The sequence below is a fragment of the Capricornis sumatraensis genome, chromosome 20 (assembly GCF_032405125.1).
Source record: "Capricornis sumatraensis isolate serow.1 chromosome 20, serow.2, whole genome shotgun sequence".
Classification (NCBI taxonomy): domain Eukaryota; kingdom Metazoa; phylum Chordata; class Mammalia; order Artiodactyla; family Bovidae; genus Capricornis; species Capricornis sumatraensis.
The window spans coordinates 69,985,545-70,010,817 of record NC_091088.1 but is presented as its reverse complement, the minus strand read 5'-3'; the positions used below and the strand labels follow the sequence as shown (position 1 = coordinate 70,010,817).

The following is a 25,273-nucleotide window of genomic DNA, read 5'->3' as shown; positions in this document are numbered from 1 at the left end:
CCAGGGACAGCCCCTTCCCAAATTCCCAGAAATTGCTCCAGGGAGTTTTCATTTTGCTCCAGGGAACTGGGAGGGATTCTCCCTGACAGGTGCCAGCCACTCAAGGGATGAGGCTGTTTGGAGCAGAGAAACGTCCTGAGCTATGGACCACATTTAGTGTCACCTGGGGTAAGTCACTCAAGATTGCACAGGCTGGGAATTCTCTCCACTCCAAAAAACCCAACTGCCACTTAAAAAAATTTTTTTATGAAGTCCAGTTTATTTTTTCTATTATTGTTTCTGCTTTTGGTGTCTTATCTAAAATACCATGACCTATCCAAGGTCATGAACATTTATTTATTTTCTTTTAAGAGTTTTAGAGTTAAGCGCTTACATTTAGGTCTTTGATCCATTTCAAGTTAATTTTTGTACCTGGTGTTAGGTTGAGGGTCCAATTTCATTCTTTTGCATTTGGATTTTTTACTTATTTTTTTTACTAATTTGACTGTGCTGAATCTTCATTGCTCCATGGGCTTTTTCTGTAGTTGCAGTGAGTGGGGGCCACTCTCTAGCTGTGGTGCATGGATTTCTAATTGTGATGGCCTCTCCTGCTGTGGAGCATAGCCTCTAGAGCATTCAGGCTTTGGTAGTTTCAGCACACCATTTCAGGAGTTGCAGTTCCAGGGCTTATAGTACAGGCTGAATATTTGCGGCACGGGGACTTTGTTGCCCTGCAGCATGTGGGATCTTCCTGTATCAGGAATCCAACCTGTGATTCCTGCATTCGCAGGCTCATTTTCCACCACTGAACCACCAGAGAAGTCCCCAATTGCCACTTTTGAAGAAACTGGAAAGCAGAGGGTCAGGAGCAAAAGTAGGGTGCTGAGCCCCACCTTGGGGAGCAAGAATACAAGTGAACCTATTGTTTGTTATCGCTCCCCTCTGCTGCAGCAGGGACCTCAAAAAAAACCTTGCCTGAATTTCTTTTCTGGCCTCTGATCAATTTTTGTTGATTAAGAAAGGAGGCCAAGAACCCTGGTTGGTAACAAAGCCATTTTATTGAGCTTGAGGGGAAGGTCGAGGCCTGGGAGGACAATAAGATCTGATGTCCTCAGCGGGACCCAGATCTCCCCAGATTCACAGTTGCTGAAAAGCTGACGCCCACAAGATAAAGGGTGTGGACAGAGAACAGGGTAGCAGGCAGCAAAAGCCTCAGTGGACCACTACGAGCTCAATGATGGTGTGTGTTGGCATGGGAACTCATTGTCTTCTCATGTGGGGTTATTTTAAAAATAACACTAATATTAAAGATAAATTCATGTACTAAACAGATATTTACTGGTTGCTTGAAATTTGTCAGCTATTTCAAAGCACCTGGGATACGTTAGTGAAAAAAGGTGAGAAACTACTTGTCTTCCTTAAACTTACATTCGGGTGGTGTGAGACAATGAGAATAACATGAGGAAATTATAAAGTATATTCTCAATGGAGAAATACTGTGGAAATGTACATATTCACATACATATTTATATGCATTACATTGGGGCTGTAGCCAAGGAAGCTTAATTTAGTGTGGAGCCCTTTTGAGGGTCGTTTTCTGGTGAAACCTAAGATGGCGGTGGTAGGTGGAGGACTGGCGGAAGCGTCTCTGGCAGAGGGAACACTCATAGGGCTTCTCTCCCGTGTGGGTTCTCTCATGAGCCCGAAGGTTGGTTTTGTGGGTGAAGGCCATTTCACATGTGCTGCACACAAAGGGCTTCTCTCCCGTGTGAATCCTCTGATGCACATGGAGGTCGGATGCCTGGAAGAAGCCTTTGCCACACTCCGCACAGATACATGTTCTCTCATTGTTGTGTCTTTTCTGGTGAATTCTGAACCGAGAGGAATGCCTGAAGGTCTTGGGACATCTCTCACATCTGTATACTTCTGGGGCTCTATGGGATCTTTCCTGGTGTTCCCCACGTGCAGAAGTCCCCTCAGAGCTCTGGTGGGTAGAAACAGGCTCAGGGGTGACCTGGTCTGGTTCCACTTCCATGAGGACATCTTGAGAGCAGGGTCCTTTCAGGGATCCGTCCTGGGGCCTGGAGGGGCCTGGACCTGCTCCTCTTCTGGAGCTTCGTGGATTCTCCAGAGAAACACCTCCTTCTTCCAGCCTCGGATGGTTCTCTTCTTGGACAATGATTAGGGAAGGTATTTGATTGCTTGGACTAGTAATACTGTCATTTACTTGATGAGTTTTCACAGAAATATTGCCACCATTTTCTTTATCTTCATTTCCTGTAGGGGGCAAAAAAGTGACTCAGTGAAGTTACACCCAAGAAAGAGCCCACATGGGCCACCCCTCTGGGACCTGGGCTCTGCCCACTCACTTTGTCCTGTTTCCAGGGACGTATCTTGCACAGTCCAGGATGGAGTTCCCATGTTCACCCCTCCTGTTGACAACTGATTGGTTAGATGAAAGATGATTTCTTTTAAGGGCATATTTTCTGAAAAGAGGGCTTCCTGCCCCTGCATGCGGACACGGACCTATTTAAAAAAAAAAAAAAAGGCATGATTATTCACACATGGATCTATTGTGTGATAAAACCAGTTTTGGAAAACCCACCTCAGTCAGGCTTTCTCAATATCTTTGTACTGTGGGCTCCCATACCTCTTTGTCCTGCCCTTATTTCTGCTTGTATCAAATTTCATGGTAATTTCTTTTTTAGTGTGTCTTCCATGATGAAAAAAGACGAATACTGCGAGTCCCTTGGACTTTAAGGAGAAAGGAGATCAAATTAGTCAATCCTAAAGGAAATCAACCCTGAATATTCATTGGAAGGATTAAAGCTGAAGCTGAAACTCCAGTACTTTGGCCACTTGATGCGAAGAACTAACTCATTAGGAAAGACCTTGATGCTGGAGAAGATTGAGGGCAAAAGGAAAAGGGGGTGACAGAGGATGAGATGGTTGGATGGTATCACCGACTCAATGGACATGGATTTGAGCAAATTCCAGGAGATAGTGGAGGGAGGGAAGCCTGGCGTGCTGCAACACATGGGGTCACAAAGAGTCGGACACAACTGAGTGAGCAGCAACAAGGCTTTCTGAGGGAAGAACCAGATCTTGTCAAGGCATTTCTAATCCTAAGGTTTCTGCGCAATTGACATTTTCTCAGCGGGGTCCTCTTAGCACTTCACCTATGAAAATCAATTACGCTAATTACTATGTCCGTTCCTATATGCCTCACTGAATAAACACATAAAATGTTGATTCTTGCTTACTTGGGACAGTAAATATTGTCTGGGTGAGGAAGAGTGATCTGACTAATAACTTGGTCTACTGTAAGCCTTCTTTCTCTTCTTCCAGGCATCAACACCTGAATGTATTGTTTATTCCTTACTCTTTTCTTTTCTCAGAGGTCAGAATGCTCTACTTACCAAGTCAGGTAGCTTTATGCAGTCATCGTGCAGGTCTTCTGCGAATTTCTCCAGGTCTCCACCGCTAGCTTCCCATTTCTCTTTCAAAGTAGACTTTTCACTGTAGTGCTTATTGATCATAAATTGTTCCAGGGCAAGTTGAAAAATAATTTCATCCTTGCTGTGTTTTTCTGGCTGCAGCCATAAATGAAATGACTTATAGAGTCTTTGCAGTTCCTGCCTCGCACGTGAGTTATTGCCATTTTGCAATAAGCCAGGCTGAGTGTTCTGCAACTTAGAGATATCCTCTCCTGTTTGCAGAGTGGGTCCTCGACTAGGGATAAAGTCTGTATTTGCTGACTTTGGGTCATCTTTGAATGGTTCACGCTGAAATGATGCTCTGAAACCTAAATCCATTCTTGGCAATGTTTCTTATAGATTCAACTGCAAGGATTTAGTTCTTGACGTCTTTTGTTTCTGGAGATCTGCTTTAAAACAACATCAAGACATTTGTAAATAATATTTTATAAGTTTTCTTATTTCTTATTTTCTTATCTCACTATTTAGGTAACAATCAAATGTTGCATAAATGCTGCATACGCTGATAGTGTTGGATGCTTAAAGATCATACAATAGAAACAGGAGATTTGTATCTAAATATATATATCACCAGTATAATTTAAAAAGAAAGAGAGAGCATACATTTCAGGCTCAGATAACTTCATAGGTAAATTTTGAGAAACTTAAAGTAATAACTAATACTACACAAATTCTCACAGAGCATAGGGAAAGAGGAGACATTCCTATTTTAATTAATGAACCTTCCTGATCATGAAACATTACAAATGCATTAAAGTAAGGACGACTACTGTCTAGTAATTCATATGAGTATAGATGTACAAATCCTCAACTAAATATCTGCAAATGAAACCAAGTCATGTGTAAAGAAAGCATATTATGTGTAGATGAATTCTATGTTCTGCATGCATTTTGAGTTAAATTTCAAAAAGCCACATAATTTCTCACATTAATAGAACTGAAAGAACATACTACCACATAAGCAGATACACTGAACATGTTTAATGAAAGTCAGTACTCAATCCTAAGAAAGACTCTTGCTAAGCTAGGAATAGAAGGAAACTTTCACTGTGATAAAATAATTACAAAAGAACTGCAACAAAAATTACTCTTAAAAGTACAACAAAAATTGTTCTTAAAAGTTTGATTCTTGGGATTGAGAGATGGAAGTCAAGTACAACAAAAATTGTTCTTAAAAGTTTGATTCTTGGGATTGAGAGATGGAAGTCCACTGTCAACTCTATACAACATGTGACTGGTACCCAGCCGGTTAAAAAAGATCAGAAAATGTATCAAGGACTTCCCTGGTGGTCCACTGGTTAGGACTCTGTGCTTTCACTCCAGGGACATGGACTCCATCCCTGGTCAGAGAGCTAAGATCGAATATGCTGCATGGCATGGCCGAAAACAGTTTCAAAATTTTAAAATGTAGAAAAGAAAATGTATCAACTATTATTTATAGATGGCCGGATTTTGTTTGGGAAAAACCCCTAAATATCTACAAATATTAGACTAGATGAATTTAACAAGATGCCTTTTACAAGGTCAATATTCCAAAAGCAATTTTTATAAGAGAAACAAAATTAAAGTAATAACTTTATCATAATTTCCAACATGAAATAACTACGAACAAATCTAATGTAAGATATGCAAGTTATCTACAAGAGAATAAATGTATGAAGAGAAAAGCCATGTTTATGAATTGAAAGGCTCGATATTATTGGAAATGGAAGTTCTCTCTGGATGGATTGTGTAGTCAACGCATTTTCAAGGAAAATTCAGAAGATGTGTGTGTCTGAGAGAGAGAGAAAATTGACAGAGCAATTCTAAATGACATGTAGCGAAAGGCCGAAAAATAAGGTATTTCTGAAGAATAAGTTTGGAGGGAGATTTCCCTGGTGGTCCAGTGGCCAAGACTCTGAGCTCCCAATGTAGGGGGCCTGGGTTCAATCCCTGGTCAGGAAACTTAGATCCCACATGCTGCAAATAAGACCCAGTGCAGCCAAACAAACAAACAATAAATAAAAATAAATATTAAAAAATAAGCTTGGAGGATTTACAAAATCAGATAGTAAAATGCTATTGAAATTATAATAATTAAGATGGTGTCATAGTGCCACAAAAATAGAAAATAGAGCAACATAACAGAATAGTGTCCCAATACAGAGTGACATATATTCAGTCACTTGATTTATGGAAGACCTAAGACCAGCTCAATATAATTAAAGTGTTAGTTGCTCAGTCCTATCTAACTTTGCAACCCCATGGACTATAACTAGTCAGGCTCCTCTGTCCATGGAATTCTCCAGGCAAGAACACTAGAGTGGGTAGCCATTTCCCTGTCCAGGGGATCTTCCTGGAGGATTGAAACTGGTCTCCTGCATTGTATGCAGATTCTTTACTGTCTGAGCTACCAGGGAAGCCACCAGTTAAAAAAGGCAATGATCTGTGCCGACTAAAGTCTGTCTAGTCAAGGCTATGGTTATTCCTATCGTCATGTATGGATATGAGAGTTGGACTGTGAAGAAAGCTGAGCGCCGAATAATTGATGCTTTTGAACTGTGGTGTTGGAGAAGACTCTTTTGAGAGTCCGTTGGACTGCAAGGAGATCCAACCAGTCCATTCTGAAAGAGATCAGCCCTGGGATTTCTTTGGAAGGAATGATGCTAAAGCTGAAACTCCAGTACTTTGGCCACCTCATGCGAAGAGTTGACTCATTGGAAAAGACTCTGATGCTGGGAGGGGTTGGGGGCGGGAGAGAGAAGGGGACGACCGAGGATGAGATGGCTGGATGGCATCACGGACTCGATGGACGTGAGTCTGAGTGAACTCCGGGAGTTGGTGATGGACGGGGAGGCCTGGCGTGCTGCAATTCATGGGGTCTCAAAGAGTCGGACACGACTGAGCAACTGAACTGAACTGAACTGTATAAAGTATGTTCTTTTAATTACTGTAGGAAAGTAAAATATTAGAAAAAATAGAGAAAAGTGAACCAAATAAAAGCAGTAGGATGGAATCCATACACTTGATTTCTCTGTGCCAAAAACTTCATCAGGCACAGACATCTGTCTGGCTACCCCAGCTACATCACTTAGAAAAATTTCCCTCATCACATTTCCTGTTTTGTTTTTCCCTCCAAAGTTACTCTTCCTTGTGAACAACATTTGTCTCTGCTTCACAGTGTTTATCAAAGTCACAACTTTATTGTGGTTTATCTGTGTTTCTAATCCCTGCCCTTTCCCACTGGTGTGTGGAAGCAAGTACAGATGGCACTATAGTTAATAATACAGAATTACATATTTGAAAGTTGCTAAGAAAGTAAATATTTTTAATTTTCGAAAGTAAATCTTAAATATTCTCATCATAAGAAAAATTTTCACAACTATATATGGTGATGATATTAATGACTTATTTTAGTGATTTTAATTAGCCATGAAAATAAGCTTTTTATTTAAGAAGTCATGAAATTAAAAGATGCTTGCCCCTTGGAAGAAAAGCTATGACCAACCTAGACAGCATATTAAAAAACAGAGACATTACTTTGCCAATAAAGGTCCATCTAGTCAAGGCTATGGTTTTTCCAGTAGCCACATATGGATTTGAGAGTTGGACCATAAAGAAAGCTGAGCGTCAAATAATTGATGCTTTTGAACTGTGGTGTTGGAGAAGACTCTTGGAGAGTCCCTTGGACTGCAAGGAGATCCAACCAATCCTAAAGGAAATCAATTCTGAATATTCATTGGAAGGACTGATGGTGAAGCTGAAGCTTCAATACTTTGGCCACTTGATGTGAACTGACTTATTGAAAAGACCCTGATGCTGGGAAATGTTGAAGGCAGGAGGAGAAGGGGATGACAGAGGATGAGATGGTTGGATGGCATCACTGACTTGATGGACATGAGTTTGAGCAAACTCTTGGAGTTGGTGATGGACAGAGAAGTCTGGCGTCCTATAGTCTACAGGTTGCAGAGTAGGACACGGCTGAGCAACTGAACTGAACTGATTTTAGTGATTATTTCACAATATTATAAATATCAAATCATTATATTGTACATCTGAAAGTTTGTTTGATGTTTTGCTTGTTTTTTTTTTTTTTTTCACTGCGGGGCCCTTGGAAGTAAAAGCATGGAGTCCTAACCACTGAACTTCCAGGGAATTCCCCATTTGAAACTAATATAATGTCATATATCAATTATACCTCACTAAAAAATGATTAAGTCCACCTTGTATATAATTTGCCTATTTTTGTGTCCTTTTCAATTTTCTATATGGTTAGTAATTCAAGGATTCATATATAGATATATTTTTTTTCAATTTTATACCATAAAACCAAAGGGCTTGGTGGGAGTATGACAGGCGCACAGAAGACAAATTGTTTTCTGTTGCATACCTGCACGCTAAGCCGTTTTGTGTCCAACCTTTTTTGACCCCATAGATTGTAGCCCGATAGGCTCCTCTGTCCATGGGATTTTCCAGGTGAGAATAATGGAAAGGGTTGCCATTTTCTCCTCCAGGGCATCTTCCCCACCCAGGGATCAAGTCTCTTACATCTCCTGCACTGGCAGGCAGATTCTTTGCCACTAATGCCACCTGGGAAGCCCTGGTTTCAGTTAGTTGATGACATTTCACATTTGGTGTTAACCCCATCAAGCAGTCTGATCAGATCAACTGCCTTGATCTTATCAATAAAAAAGCAAAGATAAATCCAGAAGGACCCCATAGGAGAAAATTTAATACATACTTTCCTTTTCTTAATGCATGTATTACATACTGGCAGGTGGCCCTATATAATGCTAAACTTCTAAGGACACCCCGTTTTAGCATTCTTTTCCCCCAGGGAAAAATCTCAAGTCCTTCCCAGCAGCACAGGGCCTAGCTGGAGCATGTATAATTGATATATGACATTATATTAGTTTCAAATGGGGAATTCCCAGAAAGTTCAGTGGTTAGGACTCCATGCTTTTACTTCCAAGGGCCCCACATGCATCTGACCCACATCTTAGGTGCTCTGGATGGTCCTCCATATCCAAGTACACTGGCCTTTTATTATTTTTATGTAGATCCCATGGTTTCTCCATCTGGGCCTCCCCACAAGTTCTTTCATGACAACCTCAGGCACGCACGGACCATCTGGTCACACTTGCAGACATGCACTCAACCCCACAGGGACACTGCGGGGCATTGAGGTTAAGACCTTGGAATCTGGGACTTCTCTGGCGATCCAGTTAAGAATCTGCCTTGCAATGAAGGGGACACAGGATCAATCCCTGCTCCAGGAAGTAAGATCCTGCATGCAACAAAGCGTGCCCGAGCGGGGAAGGGAAGACAAGGAAGAAAGAAGTGCCTTCAGTCAGGCTAGGTCTTTAAACAGAGTTCATAACATCAAACCCTCTGGGGCCAGAGAAGTTGTCAAAAAAAAAAAAAAAAAAAAGCTCTAAGCTTGGAAAAAGGGCTTCCCGTGTGGCTCAGTGGTAAAGAATCTGCTGGCCAACGCAGGAACTACAGGCAATGCAGGTTCCATCCCTGGGTGAGGAAGATCCCCTGGAGGAGGAAATGGCAACCCACTCCAGTATTCTTGCCTGGAGAATCCCATGGTCAGGAGAACCTGGCTACAGTCCATGGGGTCACAAAGAGCTGTACACGACTGAGTGCCTGTACCTGAAAGCCTGGAAAAGCCGGTACCTGTGAATTTTCCCCACATATGAATGCACTGAGCTTTGGCTCGAGTACAAAGTTTAAAGTTTTCCCTTTGTCCAGGAAACTCACCTCCTCCAGAAGACTGAACCTCAAGCTGGGTGATCCTGGGCTGACAGCTGAGGGCTCTTCACCTTGTGACTTGCTCTCTGAACTGGGCTCATCTGGTCTGCCCTCCCAAAGCTCCTCCCTTTTATAGGGCCTGAGACAGTAATGCATTCAAAGACATGATTGGATAAAACGTGACTGTTGATGCAATCTTGGGAATTTTCATCCAGCTCCAGCTTTCTGTAGTTAAACCAACTATATTTCTGCAGTGAAGTGTAACAACACGCACACTAATTGGAGGTATAAAGCTTAGTCTCAAGTTCTGATCAAGTTTTCCTTTTTTAATATAGAATATTTCATAAATATGCCTGTAGTCCTTACTCAGGGGCCATGCTAATCATCTCTGTATCATTCCAGTCTTAGTACTTGTGTTGCCTCAGTGAGTACTGATCAGGTTTTGTTTTAAGTGAGTGTAATAGAAACTTTTTTAAAAAATGCATTTATTTATTTTTGGCTGTGCTGGGTCTTTATTGGGATGCCATGGCTTCTCATTGTGGTGGCTTCTCTTGTGCTCCACAGACCACAGTAGTTGCAGGACACGGGCTTAGTTGCTCCATGGTACGTGGGATCTTCCCGGACCAGGGAGTAAACTGGTGTCTCCAGCATTGGCAGGTGCACTACCCACTGTGCCACCAGGGAAACCCCTTTGGTACCACTTGGTAATTTTCCAGAGCTTGTGGATCATGAGCAAGCCAGAGAACAAGGTTAATATTCTTTCCTCCTGTGCTAGTCTGGGGCTTGTGAGTCAGAAGGTTGTCCCAGGACCCAACAGGAGAGGTTCCTAGTCCAGCAAAGTTGCAGGGGCTGAAACTAAGATCATTTCAGTGGGAAGAGAGAGCGTTGATTATTTTACATTGACAAAGTACATTTAAGAGACTGAATGTGAAGACCGAGTGTGAAATTGGAGTTTTAATGTTCTAAGGCTCCTGGTTTAAAAATTGGCTGTTGGCAGGGCCATGTACTGAGTAGGAAGAAAGGGCTCCCCCAGGTCCCACATGCTTCAGCCAAGAGTTCTCATGCTGCAACTAAAGATCCCATGCACCTCAATGAAGACTGGAGATCTCATGTGACACGACCAAGACCTGGTCAGCCAAATAAATAGCCTTTTAAAAAGAAAGAAAAGAAAGGCAACAGGAGGAGATTCTTTGGAATGCCCCACCTCCATTTCCCAGCTCACGTGGCGTGAGTGACCACCCCATGTAAGATGAGGGAGAGTAAGAGTATGGAAAACAAAACGAAAGGATTGTATTTGACAAGAAAGGGACCAGTGCAGCAGCCTGGTCATTATCTGTTCTCTTCTTTCAGTTGGTTCCAGGATCAAACTACTTTTCATCCTTCCACTGCCAGGACCCTCAGTCCTGTCAACTAAAATTCAATTAACAATCAAGCAGAAAGTGGAAACTTTTATTCAAGTCAAACTGAAGGTGATAACCCAGAAGACAGGCTTTCAGCATCTCTGAGAACTGTTGCACTTGTTAGAAGTCGAAGGCACAGTCACATACATTTTTGAGACAAATGACCGTACATCAAGGTGACATACAGACATTTTACATAAACTTCACTCATGCTACAGGGTCCAGATCAGCGCGTGTACAAGGCAAGCAACAAGTCCCTAAGACTCCTACAGAGTTGGGAAACGACGCTGACCCTTTAAGACAGGAGTCCCCAGGCTCCAGGATCTAATGCTTGGTGATCTGAGGTGGAGCTGATGTAATAATAATAGGAATAAAGTGCACAATAAATGTCATGTACTTGAACCATCCTGCAACCATCCCCTGTACCCCATTCCATGGAAAAATACTTTTCCACAAAACTTGTCCCTGGTGGACTTCCCTGGTATTACAGTGGCTAAGACTGTGCTCCCGACGCAGGGGGCCCAGGTTCAGTCCTTGGCTGGAGAATTAAGATCCCATATGCTGTGCAACGTGGCCAAAAAAATTAACAACAACAACAACAACTTGTCCCTGGTGACAGAAAGGTTGTGGACGGATGTTTAAGAAAGAACTGTGGGGACTTCCCTGCTGGTCCAGTGACTGGGACTTTATGCTCCAAACGCAGGGGGTCCTGGGTTCAATTCCTGGTCAGGGAACTAGATCCCACATGCCACAACCAAAACTCAGCACAACCAAATTAAAAAAAAAAAAAATATATATATATATATATATTTTTTTTTTTTTAAAGAAGTTACATTGTGCAACTTCCTGGGCCGTCTGGTGGTTAAGACACGGTGCCTCCACTGCAGAGGGCATGAGTTTGATCTTTGGTCAGGGATCTAAGATCCCATAGGCCGCATGGCCAAAGCAAAAAAAGGTTAGGTAGCTAGTGTCAGAAGAAAGAAAGAAAAAAAAATTCTTTTTATGGTTCACCAGGAATTCCCTCCTATGAGGGAATCTGGTTAATGTATAACACAGATGCTCACAAAAGGGGGAGAGGCAAGGCCCAAACAAACACACAGAGAATTTTATGCTTAAGTTGCCTTGTCTTACCTTCAAATATAAATTTTATGTCATCAGCCCATCCTCTGTCTCTTGGCTTGCTGAAGTCAACTCCTGACTGGCCTCTCCTCTTTTTGCCAGGCTTCAGTCTATTCTTAAAGTGGCTACTAGAGGGAACCTGTTCTACAGTCCTCTTGTCCTGGTGCGGCTCCACGTTGACTTAGCAGAACTTCCCAAACTGGGAGGGGAAGGACCTGCCACCCCCATCCCACCCCACCCCTCCTTCCCATCTGCCTGAACACATTTTCTTCTTCTTCTTTTTTCTTCTTTAAAGGCTAAGTAATCTCAGATAATCATTGAGAAAGAGAATCAGAGCCATCGCTGACACCCACTCTGGGTAGGTTCGGCAACTTCTAGTAATTCTAGATGGGAAAACAATGGAAATAGTGACAGACTTCATTTTCTTGGTCTCCAAAACCACTGCAGATGGTGACTGCAGCCATGAAATTAAAAGACGCTTGCTCCTTGGAAGAAAAGCTATAACCAACCTAGAGAGCATATTAAAAAGCAGAGACATCTCTTTGATGACAAAGGTCCATCTAGTCAAAGCTGTGGTATTTCCAGTAGTCATGTATGGATGTGAGTTGGACCATAAAGAAAGCTGAGCACAGAAGAATGGACGCTTTTGAACTGTGGTTTTGGAAAAGACTCTTGAGGGTCCCTTGGACTGCAAGAAGATCCAATCAGTCCATCCTAAAGGAAATCAGTCCTGAATATTCATTGGAAGGACTGATGCTGAGGCTGAAACTCCAATACTTTGGCCACCTGATGCAGAGCTGACTCATTTGAAAAGACCCTGATGCTGGGAAAGATTGAAGGTGGGAGGAGAAGGGGACAACAGAGGATGAGACGGGTGGATGGCATCACCGACTCAATGGACATGAGTTTGAGCAAGCTCAGGGAGTTGGTGATGGACAGGGAAGCCTGGTGTGCCGCAGTCCATGGGGTCGCAAAGTCGGACACGACTTAGCGACTGAACTGAACTGATTTATTTATTTATTTTTGGCTGTGCTGGGACTTCCGTTGCTGCCCGGTGCTTTCTCTAGTCGCAGTGCGGGGATCCTGGTGGGGCTTCTCATTCCGGTGGCTTCTCTCACTTCCTACTCACCGCAACGAAGAATAGCCCCAACTGGCCACAGCTAGAGAAAGCCTGCGCAGTAACAAAGACCCAGTGGAACCAAAAATATACATATGTTTCTAAAGCGTCTTTGTCTTCCAGAGATAGTCACTGAAGTATTTAGGAATGCAGTGATGCAGCTTCTGGGATTAGCTTTCACAGGAGAGGGTTTGCAAGGGTGACAGGGTAGGATTATACATAAAATGAGTTTCTCTGTGAATTGGTTCTGTTGATGGTTGTGATGGATTCACACAGTTACTCCATCCTTTTCAATTTTTCAGATGTTTGGTAGATTCCATAACATTTAAAATATTTCAGTAATTACCAGATGTTGACTGTTTTCTCCTACAGTTTTATTCTTTTGTTCTCTAAAGCACTACCTATGACTTAAACAACTTTGCAAACTGTAAATCTACTTAAAACATTGAATCATTCCCTTTTTTTTATAATTGTTAATAGGTCTGTGCCATGTTCCGTGTTTTAAAAGCCCGTACTTTTATATATTAAATCTAATAGGTTTTAATTTTTGTGTTTATTTACAAGCACATAAATATATGTATTTACTTTAATGACATGAAGTAGAGTTTTAGTTCTCTTTTTCCAATAGCGTTCATATTTTTTAAATTCATTTTCACTCAACCATTAAATTCCTAATATTTTGCATATGATCCATCTAACTAATTTCCTACTTATGTCTCAGTATCTTCAGTTCTCTGTCTCTCTTACCTTCACTACACACGCAAATACTTTGTGTTATTTACTCTCTAATACAGAAGCCTGTTAGGCTACAGTCCCTGGGGTTGCAAAGAGCTGGACATGACAGAGCGACTTCACTTTCACGTATTCAATATTACTGACTTTAATATATGATTCTCTACTAAATACATTGCATTTGAAATTTTGAAAAATATAGTAGAACTGTATCTCCCATTAAATATGATTTTATTTATTTGACTTCTTGTTTTTTTGTCTATGTCATGCAGCTTGTGGGGATATTAAGCTGGGGGTTCACCCAGCAACTGAACCTGGACCACTCCAGTGGAAGCGCTGGCTCCTAACCGCTGGACTGCCAGGGAATTCCTATTTGTCTTCTTTTTACCAGATGTTTAGAAATGTTAGCATTTACACTGTGCAAATCATACCAGTCTAGCTGATTGAATTTTTATTATATTCAAGTTTCCCACAAACGACTATGTTTTATCTTTATTTAGATCTGCTTTTAAGTTCTTTGTTTTTTTGCAATGTTTCCACATATTTACTTAATTTTATGGTTGAACACATTTTCATAAGGTGTTTTTCCTCATATTTTCAAAGATAATATTCTCTCTAGAGAGAAGATCTGTATTTTTAAAAAATTTGCATTTGAGGACTTCCCTAGTGATCCAGTAGTTAAAATCCCATGCTTCCACTGCAAGAGCCGTGGGTTCAATCCCAGGTTGAGGAACTAAGATCCATGTTATGGCCAAAACACTGAAAAAAAAAAAAAGAAGAAACTTGCATTTGTGTAGAGTCTAAACTCATTAATATGAATGGAAAATAATTTACTCTAGAATGTATATACAACTGAATTCAGTCAGTTCAGTTCAGTCGCTCAGTCGTGTCTGACTCTTTGCAACCCGATGAATCGCAGCATGCCAGGCCTCCCTGTCCATCACCATCTCCCAGAGTTCACTCAGACTCACGTCCATCGAGTCCATGATGCCATCCACCCATCTCATCCTCTGTTGTCCCCTTCTCCTCCTGCCCCCAATCCCTCCCAGCATCAGAGTCTTTTCCAATGAGTCAACTCTTGGCATGAGGTGGCCAAAGTACTGGAGTTTCAGCTTTAGCATCATTCCTTCCAAAGAAATCCCAGGGTTGATCGCCTTCAGAATGGACTGGTTGGATCTCCTTGCAGTCCAAGGGACTCTCAAGAGTCTTCTTCAACACCACAGTTCAAAAGCATCAATTCTTCGGCACTCAGCCTTCTTCACAGTCCAACTCTCACATCCACACATGACCACAGGAAAAACCATAGCCTTGACTAGACAGACCTTTGTTGACAAAGTAATGTCTCTGCTTTTGAATATACTATCTAGGTTGGTCATAACTTTTCTTCCAAAGAGTAAGCGTCTTTTAATTTCATGGCTGCAGTCACCATCTGCAGTGATTTTGGAGCCCCAAAAAACAAAGTCTGACACTGTTTCCACTGTTTCCCCATCTATTTCCCATGAAGTGATGGGACCGAATGCCATGATCTTTGTTTTCTGAATGTTGAGCTTTAAGCCAACTTTTTCACAACTGAATTATATACCAGTATTAAAACTGAATTCACGTATGCCCATAAATGCATTCATGGTAATATTTTGTCTTTTCGACTGAGTATGCCAGACATTTAATGCTTAAGTAGTGGTTTCCAGCACTGCGATGAGCTTTCTACACAACTTTAAACTGCTACTGAAGATATAATCATAGCATACCAAAAAAAAAAGAAAGGAAAAAATTACTATGTCTGAGTTTTTAAAGAAAATATATATTATACATTAGATTATTGCCTTAGTATACTGCATGATTATTCATTACCAAGATCAGGAAGGGAGAGATCACATACTTCACCTATATCAAGGACATCATTTGCTTGCCTGCATATGGTTTCAGCTATAATTTTTGTTATTCTTAAAATTTAGACTCTTTCAAACAGCTGTCTGGATCTGATGACCTGGTTTTGCAGTTGTATGGTCGCTAAGTCATGTCTTTGTGACCCCATGGACTGCAGCACGCTAGGCTTCCCTGTCCTTCACCATCTCCTGGAGTTTGTTCAAATTCATGTCCACTGAGCCGGTGATATTATCAAAACTTCTCATCCTCTGTTGCCCCTTTTTCCTTCTGCCTTCAATCTTTCGCAGCATCAGTGTCTTTTCCAATGAGGGGACTCTTTGCATCAGGTGATAACACAAGTTAAAAAATGGCCGGTGGTTGGAACCACAGGCACTCGGGTGGGTCTTAAGACTTGCAAGGTTATACATTTGCCTGCCTGGTTGAGCGCAGTGGTGTTCCCTGAGACTTCTTAAATACTTCACAGGTAAATTGTTCCCAAGCTGTTTCTGTAATTTTCAATAGAAAACATTATCATCAGTAGTAATTGCTTTCAGTGATTTGAACAATGCACAAATATTTTTTTCAAGATAATCTCAACTCCCTCTGAAATTATTGCCACTGAAATGACAGGTGACAGGATAATCACTTCCCAATAAGGAGATGACATCATGGTATTCCAAACCTTTATCTTAGGTTCAGTTGCCCCTTTCCACACCTGCACAGATGCTGTCTGGGAACACACAGTCCTGACTGCCAATGATATTTCATAAGGGTCTATATTTTAGGTAAGTGTCAGATTCACAAGATAATTATATTAAGGATAATTCAGTTTAAAACACCAATATACATCAAGTTCTCTCGCTCATGTTTCCTGGGATTGGAACACAAATATACCTTTGTATACAGTGAAGAATGATGCTTCCTGCACACGTTTGATGCATTCCTCCCCCTCTGCCCACTCCTCTGCTGTCTGATGTCTCTCCTCTTTCCTCTCATTTTCAGCTTCTATGAAATCTTCCTTCATGTTTCTTTGAGTAAACGTGCTGAACCTCACAGCATTCACTCTAAAGACTTCACTGCAGGCAAGTGCCCAGCAGCTAGATAATGATGCTGATCTCGCAGCTCTGAGTGATGAGTTACCTTAGGCCTGAGTGAGAGGATGGAACGCATATTTGGTTTTGTTGTATCTTCTTGTTAGCCTGTTATTATATTATTAATAATATAATTCTACAATTTCGGTTATCAACATGTTAACATTTATCTCTATTTAGAAAACTGAAAGTCTTGTCATTCTCCTTTTAAGAAAATAAAATGTTTATTTAAAAAAAACCAAATATGCTTAATTTTTGTGGGGTTTGAAAAAAAAAGAATAATCAAAGACTTCAATACCTGGAGATCATCATATTATCATGGTATATAATGTAACCAGGTGTTAAGTGCCTCGCTATTCACCTTCTGCGATTAACCTTCGCTCTGTCTACTCTCTAAAATGTATGTTTATTGATTTAAAATGATAAACTAATCAAATAAAATTCTGACTAGAGAATTTGTCTGATGGTCGTTTTCAAATCCTTCTCCAGGAGAATGGGAGTCACTTTATTTTAGGGCCTCCCTTTGTTACTCAAAACCTTGCAATTAAGGAAATACCATGATCCTTTACTGGCATGTATTGCTGAAGTTTTTAATAGCTGGAATGATTAATAACCACAGCAAATTCCAGATTTATGGAATCCTGGTTTTTCTATGTAAACAAGTTTTTATTAACTGGCATGTTCTATCTTCTTATTTGTTTTTTAAAAATGTATTTCTTTTTAACTGGAGGATAATTACTTCAAATATTGTGTTGATTTCTGGCATACAACAACATGAATCAGCCGTAAGTTCTTCCTACCTGTGTTATATTCAATTTTTTGATGTCTCTTCCTGAAGATTCTCAAATCTTTGCCTTTCTCATGATTTACTTCACTGTCCTAATGTTATTACATATTTTTATTCCATTAGTTATAGCCAAATTTCCTTTCAGTCTTAAATATTTTCTAAATGATAAAATTTTAATTGTAAAACTACAAATTTTATTATGAAAATTTTCACAAATCAAGATGAGTATAAATTTAAGGTGAATATTCAGTCTGACACCCCCTACCCTTCTCCCTTCCACCTTCTTACCTCAGATAAGTAGCCCTGCTTCACTTAGTGAATATTTATATTCAGTCAGTAAGATTTCTTTTAGACCACATCTGCTGATTTATGGCAGAGTGATTCATCTTCTGTATCTCTTATAAAACATACTAATCATGTCCAAGGGATGTGAATGGACATCAAGAATGAGATATGTTCATGTTCTACTCATCCCTCCACCTGGCCAGATTTTTTCATCACTAGAACTGTAGTTTGTTCACTGAGGCATGTCCTCACACTCTAACACAAAATGCTTTCTCTGTTTCAGTTACTGGAACACGACTGAAATGTGCGTCACACAGCGTTTAATTCACTCAATCCTAAACTGCACATTTTGGAGACAGGATGAAAAAGCAAACTTTATAAATATGTACAATTTTATGCGGATGAAATGTATAGGGTTTTGTGTGCTCAGCACGCTAAATGCATTTTTAAATTTAAATTTGTTCTGGCTCTGTATCCTTTGATACACTCCATCAGATGAAGATACAGGAAGGAACGGGGGAGAGGTCCACGGAAAAAGAGCTTATTGTACTCACAGGTCCTAGAGAGACAGTCACTGGTGGCAAGAGGAGGCCACAAATGGAGCGGTCACCCAGGGAGGGGAACAACCACATAGGTGGGGAGGAGAGAGAGAAAGGGGGTTGGGCCTGTGGGCCAGTGCTTTTACTGGAGGTCAAGGGAGAGCACACAGCGCAGGGTGAAAGATGGGCTCTCACTGGAGGGTTTGAATGCTCTGCGGTCACAGGAGGGCAGGGCCAGAAGGGGAACTGGTGCCAGTGGCCAGCTTTCACATTGGTGCCCCTGGGCACTGTGGCGGGGTGTTCACACCCTGTGTGGGAATGTTCAGGCAGCAGGAGAATATGGAGCTTTCAAGTTTACAGCATAGAAAATAGTAGAATTTGTTTGCAATTTTCAAATTATACAGTTTAACATTTTTACAGTTTTTAAATTAAAAAATTTTAATATATTTTTTGCTGCACTGTCTAGCATCTGAGACGTTTCCCAACCAGGTGCTAGGCTGTCCTCCCTGTGCTGGAAGCTCAGACTCGTAACCCCTGGGCCACCATGGAGGCCAAGCCCATTCTTTACAAACTTCAAACTTTAAATCATATTTGATTAGGATTTTGATGGAGGATTTTTGACAGAAAAGATACATTATGTAATTCTTTATTAGAGGACATTAACCCTAAAATGAAATTCCAACACTCACATGGGTATGTGAAACATTCAGTGTCCTTTTCAATATACTTTGGCTTATGAGAAAATCATAGTTTATAATGTGTGATTTCTTTTCTAAAAATTGCTTATTCATAGACAGTTCCCCAAAAAAGCACTGAGGTTATAATCACCTCTTGGTGTTCTACATATCTAAATGTTTTCATTTTATTTTTTTGCTTTAGGAATCATTTGGCACAAGATATCATAAAAGTGAAAAACTTGTAACTTTTATCAATATGAAGATGAAAAAATATTTAAATCCTCAGGTTTTGTACATGCTTAATAATATTTTGCACAGGCAACATCATGAGGATACATGGCAGCATTTTTCCCTAAGATATTAACGGTTCCTTATATAAAGATCTAGTATTTATTTTTTTCTCTAAGATTAATGTTGGAAATATAGCTCTAATGTCCTAATTAATTTTCCAAAGATTTTCATATTCTATGTTAAATAAGTAATTTCTCTAAATTAATTAATGAACTTTTATCATATATAAACTTCACAGGCTTAAGTTCAGTTTAGTTCAGTTCAGTCGCTCAGTTGTGTCTCACTCTTTGGCCAAAGTATTGACGTTTCAGCTTCAGCGTTAGTCCTTCCAATGAACACTCTGGACTGATCTCCTTTAGGATGGACTGGTTGGATCTCCTTGCAGTCCAAGAGACTCTCAAGAGTCTTCTACAACATCAAAGTTAAAAGCATCAATTATTTGGTGCTCAGCTTTCTTCACAGTCCAATTCTCACATCCATACAGTTCAGTTCAGTCGCTGAGTCGTGTCCAACTCTTTGCGACCCCATGAATTGCAGCACGCCAGGTCTCCCTGTCTATCACCATCTCCCGGAGTTCACTCAGACTCATGTCCATCGGGTCAGTGATGCCATCCAGCCATCTCATCCTCTGTCGTCCCCTTCTCCTCCTGCCCCCAATCCCTCCCAGCATCAGAGTCTTTTCCAATGTGTCAACTCTTCGCATGAGGTGGCCAAAGTACTGGAGTTTCAGCTTTAGCATCATTCCTTCCAAAGAAATCCCAGGGTTGATCTCCTTCAGAATGGACTGGTTGGATCTCCTTGCAGTCCAAGGGACTCTCAAGAGTCTTCTCCAACACCACAGTTCAAAAGCATCAGTTCTTCAGTGCTCAGCCTTCTTCACAGTCCAACTCTCACATCCACACATGACCACAGGAAAAACCATAGCCTTGACTAGATGGACCTTAGTCGGCAAAGTAATGCCTCTGCTTTTGAATATACTGTCTAGATTGGTCATAACTTTTCTTCCAAGGAGTAAGCGTCTTTTAATTTCATGCCTGCAATCACCATCTGCAGTGATAAAGGCTGACACTGTTTCTACTGTTTCCCCATCTATTTCCCATGAAGTGATGGGACCAATGCCATGATCTTCGTTTTCTGAATGTTGAGCTTTAAGCCAACTTTTTCACTCTCCTCTTTGACTTTCATCAAGAGGCTTTTTAGCTCCTCTTCACTTTCTGCCATAAGGGTGGTGTCATCTGCATATCTGAGGTTATTGATATTTCTCCCAGCAATCCTGATTGAGCTTGTGTTTCTTCCAGTCCAGCATTTCTCATGGTGTACTCTGCATATAAGTTAAATAAGCAGGGTGACAATATACAGCCTTGACATACTCCTTTTCCTATTTGGAACCAGTCTGTTGTTCCATGTCCAGTTCTAACTGTTGCTTCCTGGCCTGCATACAGATTTCTCAAGAGGTAGGTTAGGTGCTCTGGTATTCCCATCTCTTTCAGAATTTTCCACAGTTTATTGTGATCCACACAGTCAAAGGCTTTGGCATAATCAATAAAGCAGAAATAGATGTTTTTCTGGAACTCTCTTGCTTTTTCCATGATCCAGCGGATGTTGGCAATTTGATCTCTGGTTCCTCTGCCTTTTCTAAAACCAGCTTGAACATCAGGGAGTTCACGGTTCACGTATTGCTGAAGTCTGGCTTGGAGAATTTTGAGCATTACTTTCCTAGCACGTGAGATGAGTGCAATTGTGCGGTAGTTTGAACATTCTTTGGCATTTGTCTTTCTTTGTGATTGGAATGAAAACTGACCTTTTCCAGTCCTGTGGCCACTGCTGAGTTTTGCAAATTTGTTGGCATATTGAGTGCAGCACTTTCACACTTATCATAAGAATATTTTCAAATATAAACTTGCAAGCTCCATGCTCTATTTTGTTTTTGGCTTTTTCTAGTAGAAACCTGTAATTATTATTCTATTTTATACATAGTAAGGCAAGTTCATCTTGTTAAACTTTTTTTTTTAACAAAATCTGTGTTATTTTGATATTAGTATTCCATTTGCATTGGAAAGTTATTCATACGTCTCAGTGTGAACTAAATTATTAACACTGGGAAAATAGCCATTCTGGACAACAATTTTCTCTGCTGTTACTTAAAATGAATCCTACAATTTAAATATAGTTATAGGTTTTCATTCAGTGTTTTCTGCACATCACTTATTTTAATATTGTTTTTTAAAATTTCATTTATGTATTTTTGCTTATACGTTTAAGGAGACTCTTGTTACAAAAGGAAAAAAAATTGGCTATCTTGATTTGTGACTATTCTAAATTATATTGCCAATTCTACTAATGATTCCATTATTTCTCAAGTGTAAAAGGATTTCAGTTCTTGATCATGGAAATGATCTCACAACTGTTATTCTAACCTTAATGAAATGAGCATGCCAGGAAGACGGTGACTCAATAACATACTGTCCAGCATAGTGGACTTGTGTCTTCACAATTTGAAAATGTCCTCATATTTCATCATCCAATAATGAAACATCAGTGCAGCTGGAAGAATGAGTTGTCCTCTTGGGGAAGTCTCTCCCAACATGTTGTTGAATTTACTTTTTATTATTTAATTTGCATCTCTGTATATTTTCCCATAATGAATAATGTTTTTATGTCCATCCACAGGTCTTATCCAAAACAGTTCAATTTTAATGTTCAGCACAAATATTTCTTTCTGTGTTCAGCACCAAGATTTCTTCCTGTGAAATGTAGTATGTACAGTTACTACAAGAGAAATGGTTGATATTTACCCTTTATTAGTTTTCTGAATAATGAGCTGTTTTCTGAATAATGAGCTGTTTCCTTAACGTCTTCCAACTTTAACTTTTGTAGTTATTTTCATTACATTTATAGGCATTTGGTTTATATGGGTCCATGTTAGGGAGTTACTACAGTACGAAAGTCATGCAGGAGCAGCTTCTTAGGGTGGAATCAGTGACATCAGTATTCTATTTACTTGCTTTCTGCCTGTGATAAGTAGCTTCACAATTAACTGCTGGAAAGTTCCTGTCCTAAGTATGAAATAAACATTTCCCCCTCCCCTCAAAAATCTCTGTACTTATACTGGGACATATATTGAATCCATAAACTGGGTGCTAGAATTAGACATTGTTGTAGGGTTGTCCAAAATTTTCAGATTTTTTTCAATGGAAAGTAAAATCAAACACGTATTAATTTAAAATCTAATAATACTTGTGTTGGTACTGTCTGCTGTCGTCACTTGTCAATTTTAACTTTATTCAAATTCTTTGGCTTTATATTTGCATTTATTCTACCTCCCATAATTACTCTTTCCCAATGAGATTAACATATTTGATTCAAACTACCAATGCGTTGTAGTAAACTATACAGGCAATACATAAGCTTTCTTTGTCACTAGTCTGGCCTTCATAGTTTCCTTTTAGGGATATACAGTCAAATTCTGTATTTTCAATTACTTGAAGTATTTCCTTTACATACAGAGACCACTAGTCAATATTTTTTTTTAATTTGTGAATTTAATGTCTTTAAAACATTTCCTTTGCTCTAATATCTTTTAATAATTAGGTGAAATATGTACACTTCTACAAATGAAACACTCTAACCAGTTTGTTTTTTTTTCCTTCAAAGTCTAGCTTGAGGACTTCCTTGGCCATCCTGTGGTTAGGAATCCACCTGTCAAAGCAGGGGGCACAGGTTCAGTCCCTGGTGCAAGAAGATCCCAGTGTCATGGAACAACTAAGTCTGTGCATGGCCACTACTGAATCCCTCTTGCCAAGAGCCTGTGCTCCTCAACAAGAAAAGCCATGGCAATGAGAAGCCCCTGCACCGCACCACAATGAAGACTCAGCACAGCCAAAAATAAATAAATAAAAAGTTAATATTTTTAAAAAACATTTGGTGAATGAGGAAAAAAAAAGTCTAGCTTTAAATTCCTCCCCACCCTATATAAATATGTGTTCTGTGCCTGTATATTCATTTCTACACATATCTGGGAAAATTCCAGCCCACTCTACACAGAGTTTCGTACCCAGCTTTTCAATGCGAAATGCATCCAGGTCATAACTGTAGATAAGAGGGTACGGACCTTCTTCACTCAGTTTACACACATACAAAACTCTGTTGCACAGATACGCCACACAGATAATGCTTTCACACAGATCACGTTTCCAAGTAGAACCAGATCATCACGAGTAAAGTCTGCACCCATAAGCACATATGTGATGCTCATTTAAATTGCGAAAGTATATGTTAGCCTTAACACTGGAGGATACTGGGCATGGAGGTGATGGTAACTTTTCTTTTTCTTTCTGGAACTAACCATTCCTCTGGTTAGTTATTAATAAAATCAATGTCCCATAGATACTAATATGATGGGTTCTTCAAAATGGGAAATGGGAATTATCTTAGTCATTCAGATGGGAGTGGGAATACTTGGGAACTCATTCCTCCTTTGTTTTTATAACTTCACTTTGCTCACTGGATGCAAGGTGAGACCCACAGACTTGATTCTCAATCAACTCGTCTTAGCCAACTCCTTGGTGCTTTTCTCCAGAGGGATCCCTCATACAATGGCAACTTTTGGATCCAGGAATTTCCTGAACGAGGCTGGATGTAAATTTCTCTTCTATTTTCAAAGAGTGGCCAGAGGGATTTGCCTTAGCATGACCTCCCTCCTCAGTGGCTTCCAAGCTATTAGGCTTTGTCCCCATTTCTCTAGCTGGCTGGAGCTCAGAATGAGATCATCAAAGTTTATTGGCTTCTGTGTCTTCCTTTCCTGGATCCTCCATCTTCTGGTAAATACTTCTATTATTCTGTACATCACTAGTCCAACACACAATGAAAGCTATAGTATAAAAGTAAACTATGGATACTGTTCCTCACTGGATGTAGCCAGAAATGTGAGGTTTGTATGTCCGGCCATATTCTTCACAATGGACTTTATATGTTTGAGTCTGATGGTCTGGACTAGTGGCTCCATGGTTGTTTTCCTGCTCAGGCACAAGCAGCGAGTCCAACACATTCACAGCAACAGCCATTCTTCCAGAGCTTGTGCTGAAGCGAGAGCCACATCTACCATCTTGATCCTTGCGAGCTCCTTTTGCTCATTGTACTCACTGTCTGCTCTTTTGTCCATTTGGATGAGTCTATTTGCTATTCCGGGCCAGTGGCTGGTAGACACCTCTATATTTTTGTCTTTGTGTTTCCCAACAGTCAGCCCCTTTGTGCTTATTTGCAGCGATACTCGTGTCACTCATAAGACAGTTTTGTCATCTTGGAGGCAAGGAAAACACTTTTTGCTAATTTGGCTGTGACCATTTGACTCTATTCTCCATAGAAAACTCAATTTCTTTCCATCATTTGTTAATATTTAGTTTACTAAAAATTTTCAGACTGCTTTTCACAGTTTTTTTTTTCCTGTAGTTTATCTTGAATCTCGTAGCACTATGATTGGAAATGATGCCCAATATGATTTCAATGTTCTTAAATTCACTGAGTATCACTTTGTGTCCCAGCATGTAGTCAATACTGGAAAATGTCCCATGTGCATATGAGAAGGTGTATTTTGTTGCTTTTGGATAAAATGCTCAATAAATATCAACTAAGTACACCTCGTGTAAAGTGTCATTAAAAGCATATGTTTCCTTATTGAATTTCTGTCAGGATGATCTGCCCATTGGTGAAAGTGGGGTGATAAACAACCCCCAATATTATTGGATTAGTGTCAAGTTCTCCCTTTATGGCTGTTCAGTTCAGTTCAGTTCAGTCCAGTCGCTCAGTCGTGTCTGACTCTTTGTGACCCCATGAACTGCAGCACACCAGGCCTCCCTGTCCATCACCAACTACCGAAGTTTACCCAAACTCATGTCCATTGAGTTGGTGATGCCATCCAACCGTCTCATCCACTAGTATTCACCTTATATATTGAGATTCCCCTATGTAGGGTGCACCTATATTTACAATTGTTATATATTCTTGAATTGAACCCTTAGTCATTATGTACTGCCCTGCTTTCTCTCTATACCAGTCTTTACTTTAAATTCTATTTTGTCTGGTATGAATATAGCTACTCCAGCTTCCCTTTAATTTTTATTTGTGTGGAATACTTTGTTCCATCCCATCACTTTCAGTC

The 25,273-nt window shown here is 40.2% G+C and overlaps 1 protein-coding gene and 1 non-coding gene across 2 annotated transcripts; both read right to left on the bottom strand.

Annotated features, from left to right (window-relative positions):
- Positions 1-1,546: 1,546 nt before the first annotated feature.
- Positions 1,547-3,794, bottom strand: LOC138096984 (zinc finger and SCAN domain-containing protein 4-like). Its single transcript, XM_068993200.1, has 3 exons — positions 3,399-3,794; positions 2,349-2,505; positions 1,547-2,256 (listed from the first exon to the last, which is right to left on the bottom strand). The coding sequence occupies exons 1-3, from the start codon at positions 3,792-3,794 to the stop codon at positions 1,547-1,549; spliced, it is 1,263 nt and encodes a 420-aa protein (XP_068849301.1).
- Positions 3,795-9,537: 5,743 nt separating this feature from the next.
- LOC138097288 (U6 spliceosomal RNA) lies at positions 9,538-9,644 on the bottom strand. The gene has a single exon (XR_011146487.1). It is a non-coding gene; the product is annotated as a U6 spliceosomal RNA (small nuclear RNA).
- Between the last annotated feature and the right edge of the window lie 15,629 nt (positions 9,645-25,273).

Bases quoted from the DNA above. Each gene is read 5' to 3' on its own strand.
- LOC138096984 (XM_068993200.1), bottom strand. From the start codon at position 3,794: ATGGATTTAGGTTTCAGAGCATCATTTCAGCGTGAACCATTCAAAGAT. The intron at 2,506-3,398 runs GTAAGTAGAGCA...TTTTTTAAATAG, and splicing joins GCATAAAGCTACCTGACTTG to GTCCGTGTCCGCATGCAGGG. The intron at 2,257-2,348 runs GTGAGTGGGCAG...TGCCCCCTACAG, and splicing joins GTCCCTGGAAACAGGACAAA to GAAATGAAGATAAAGAAAAT.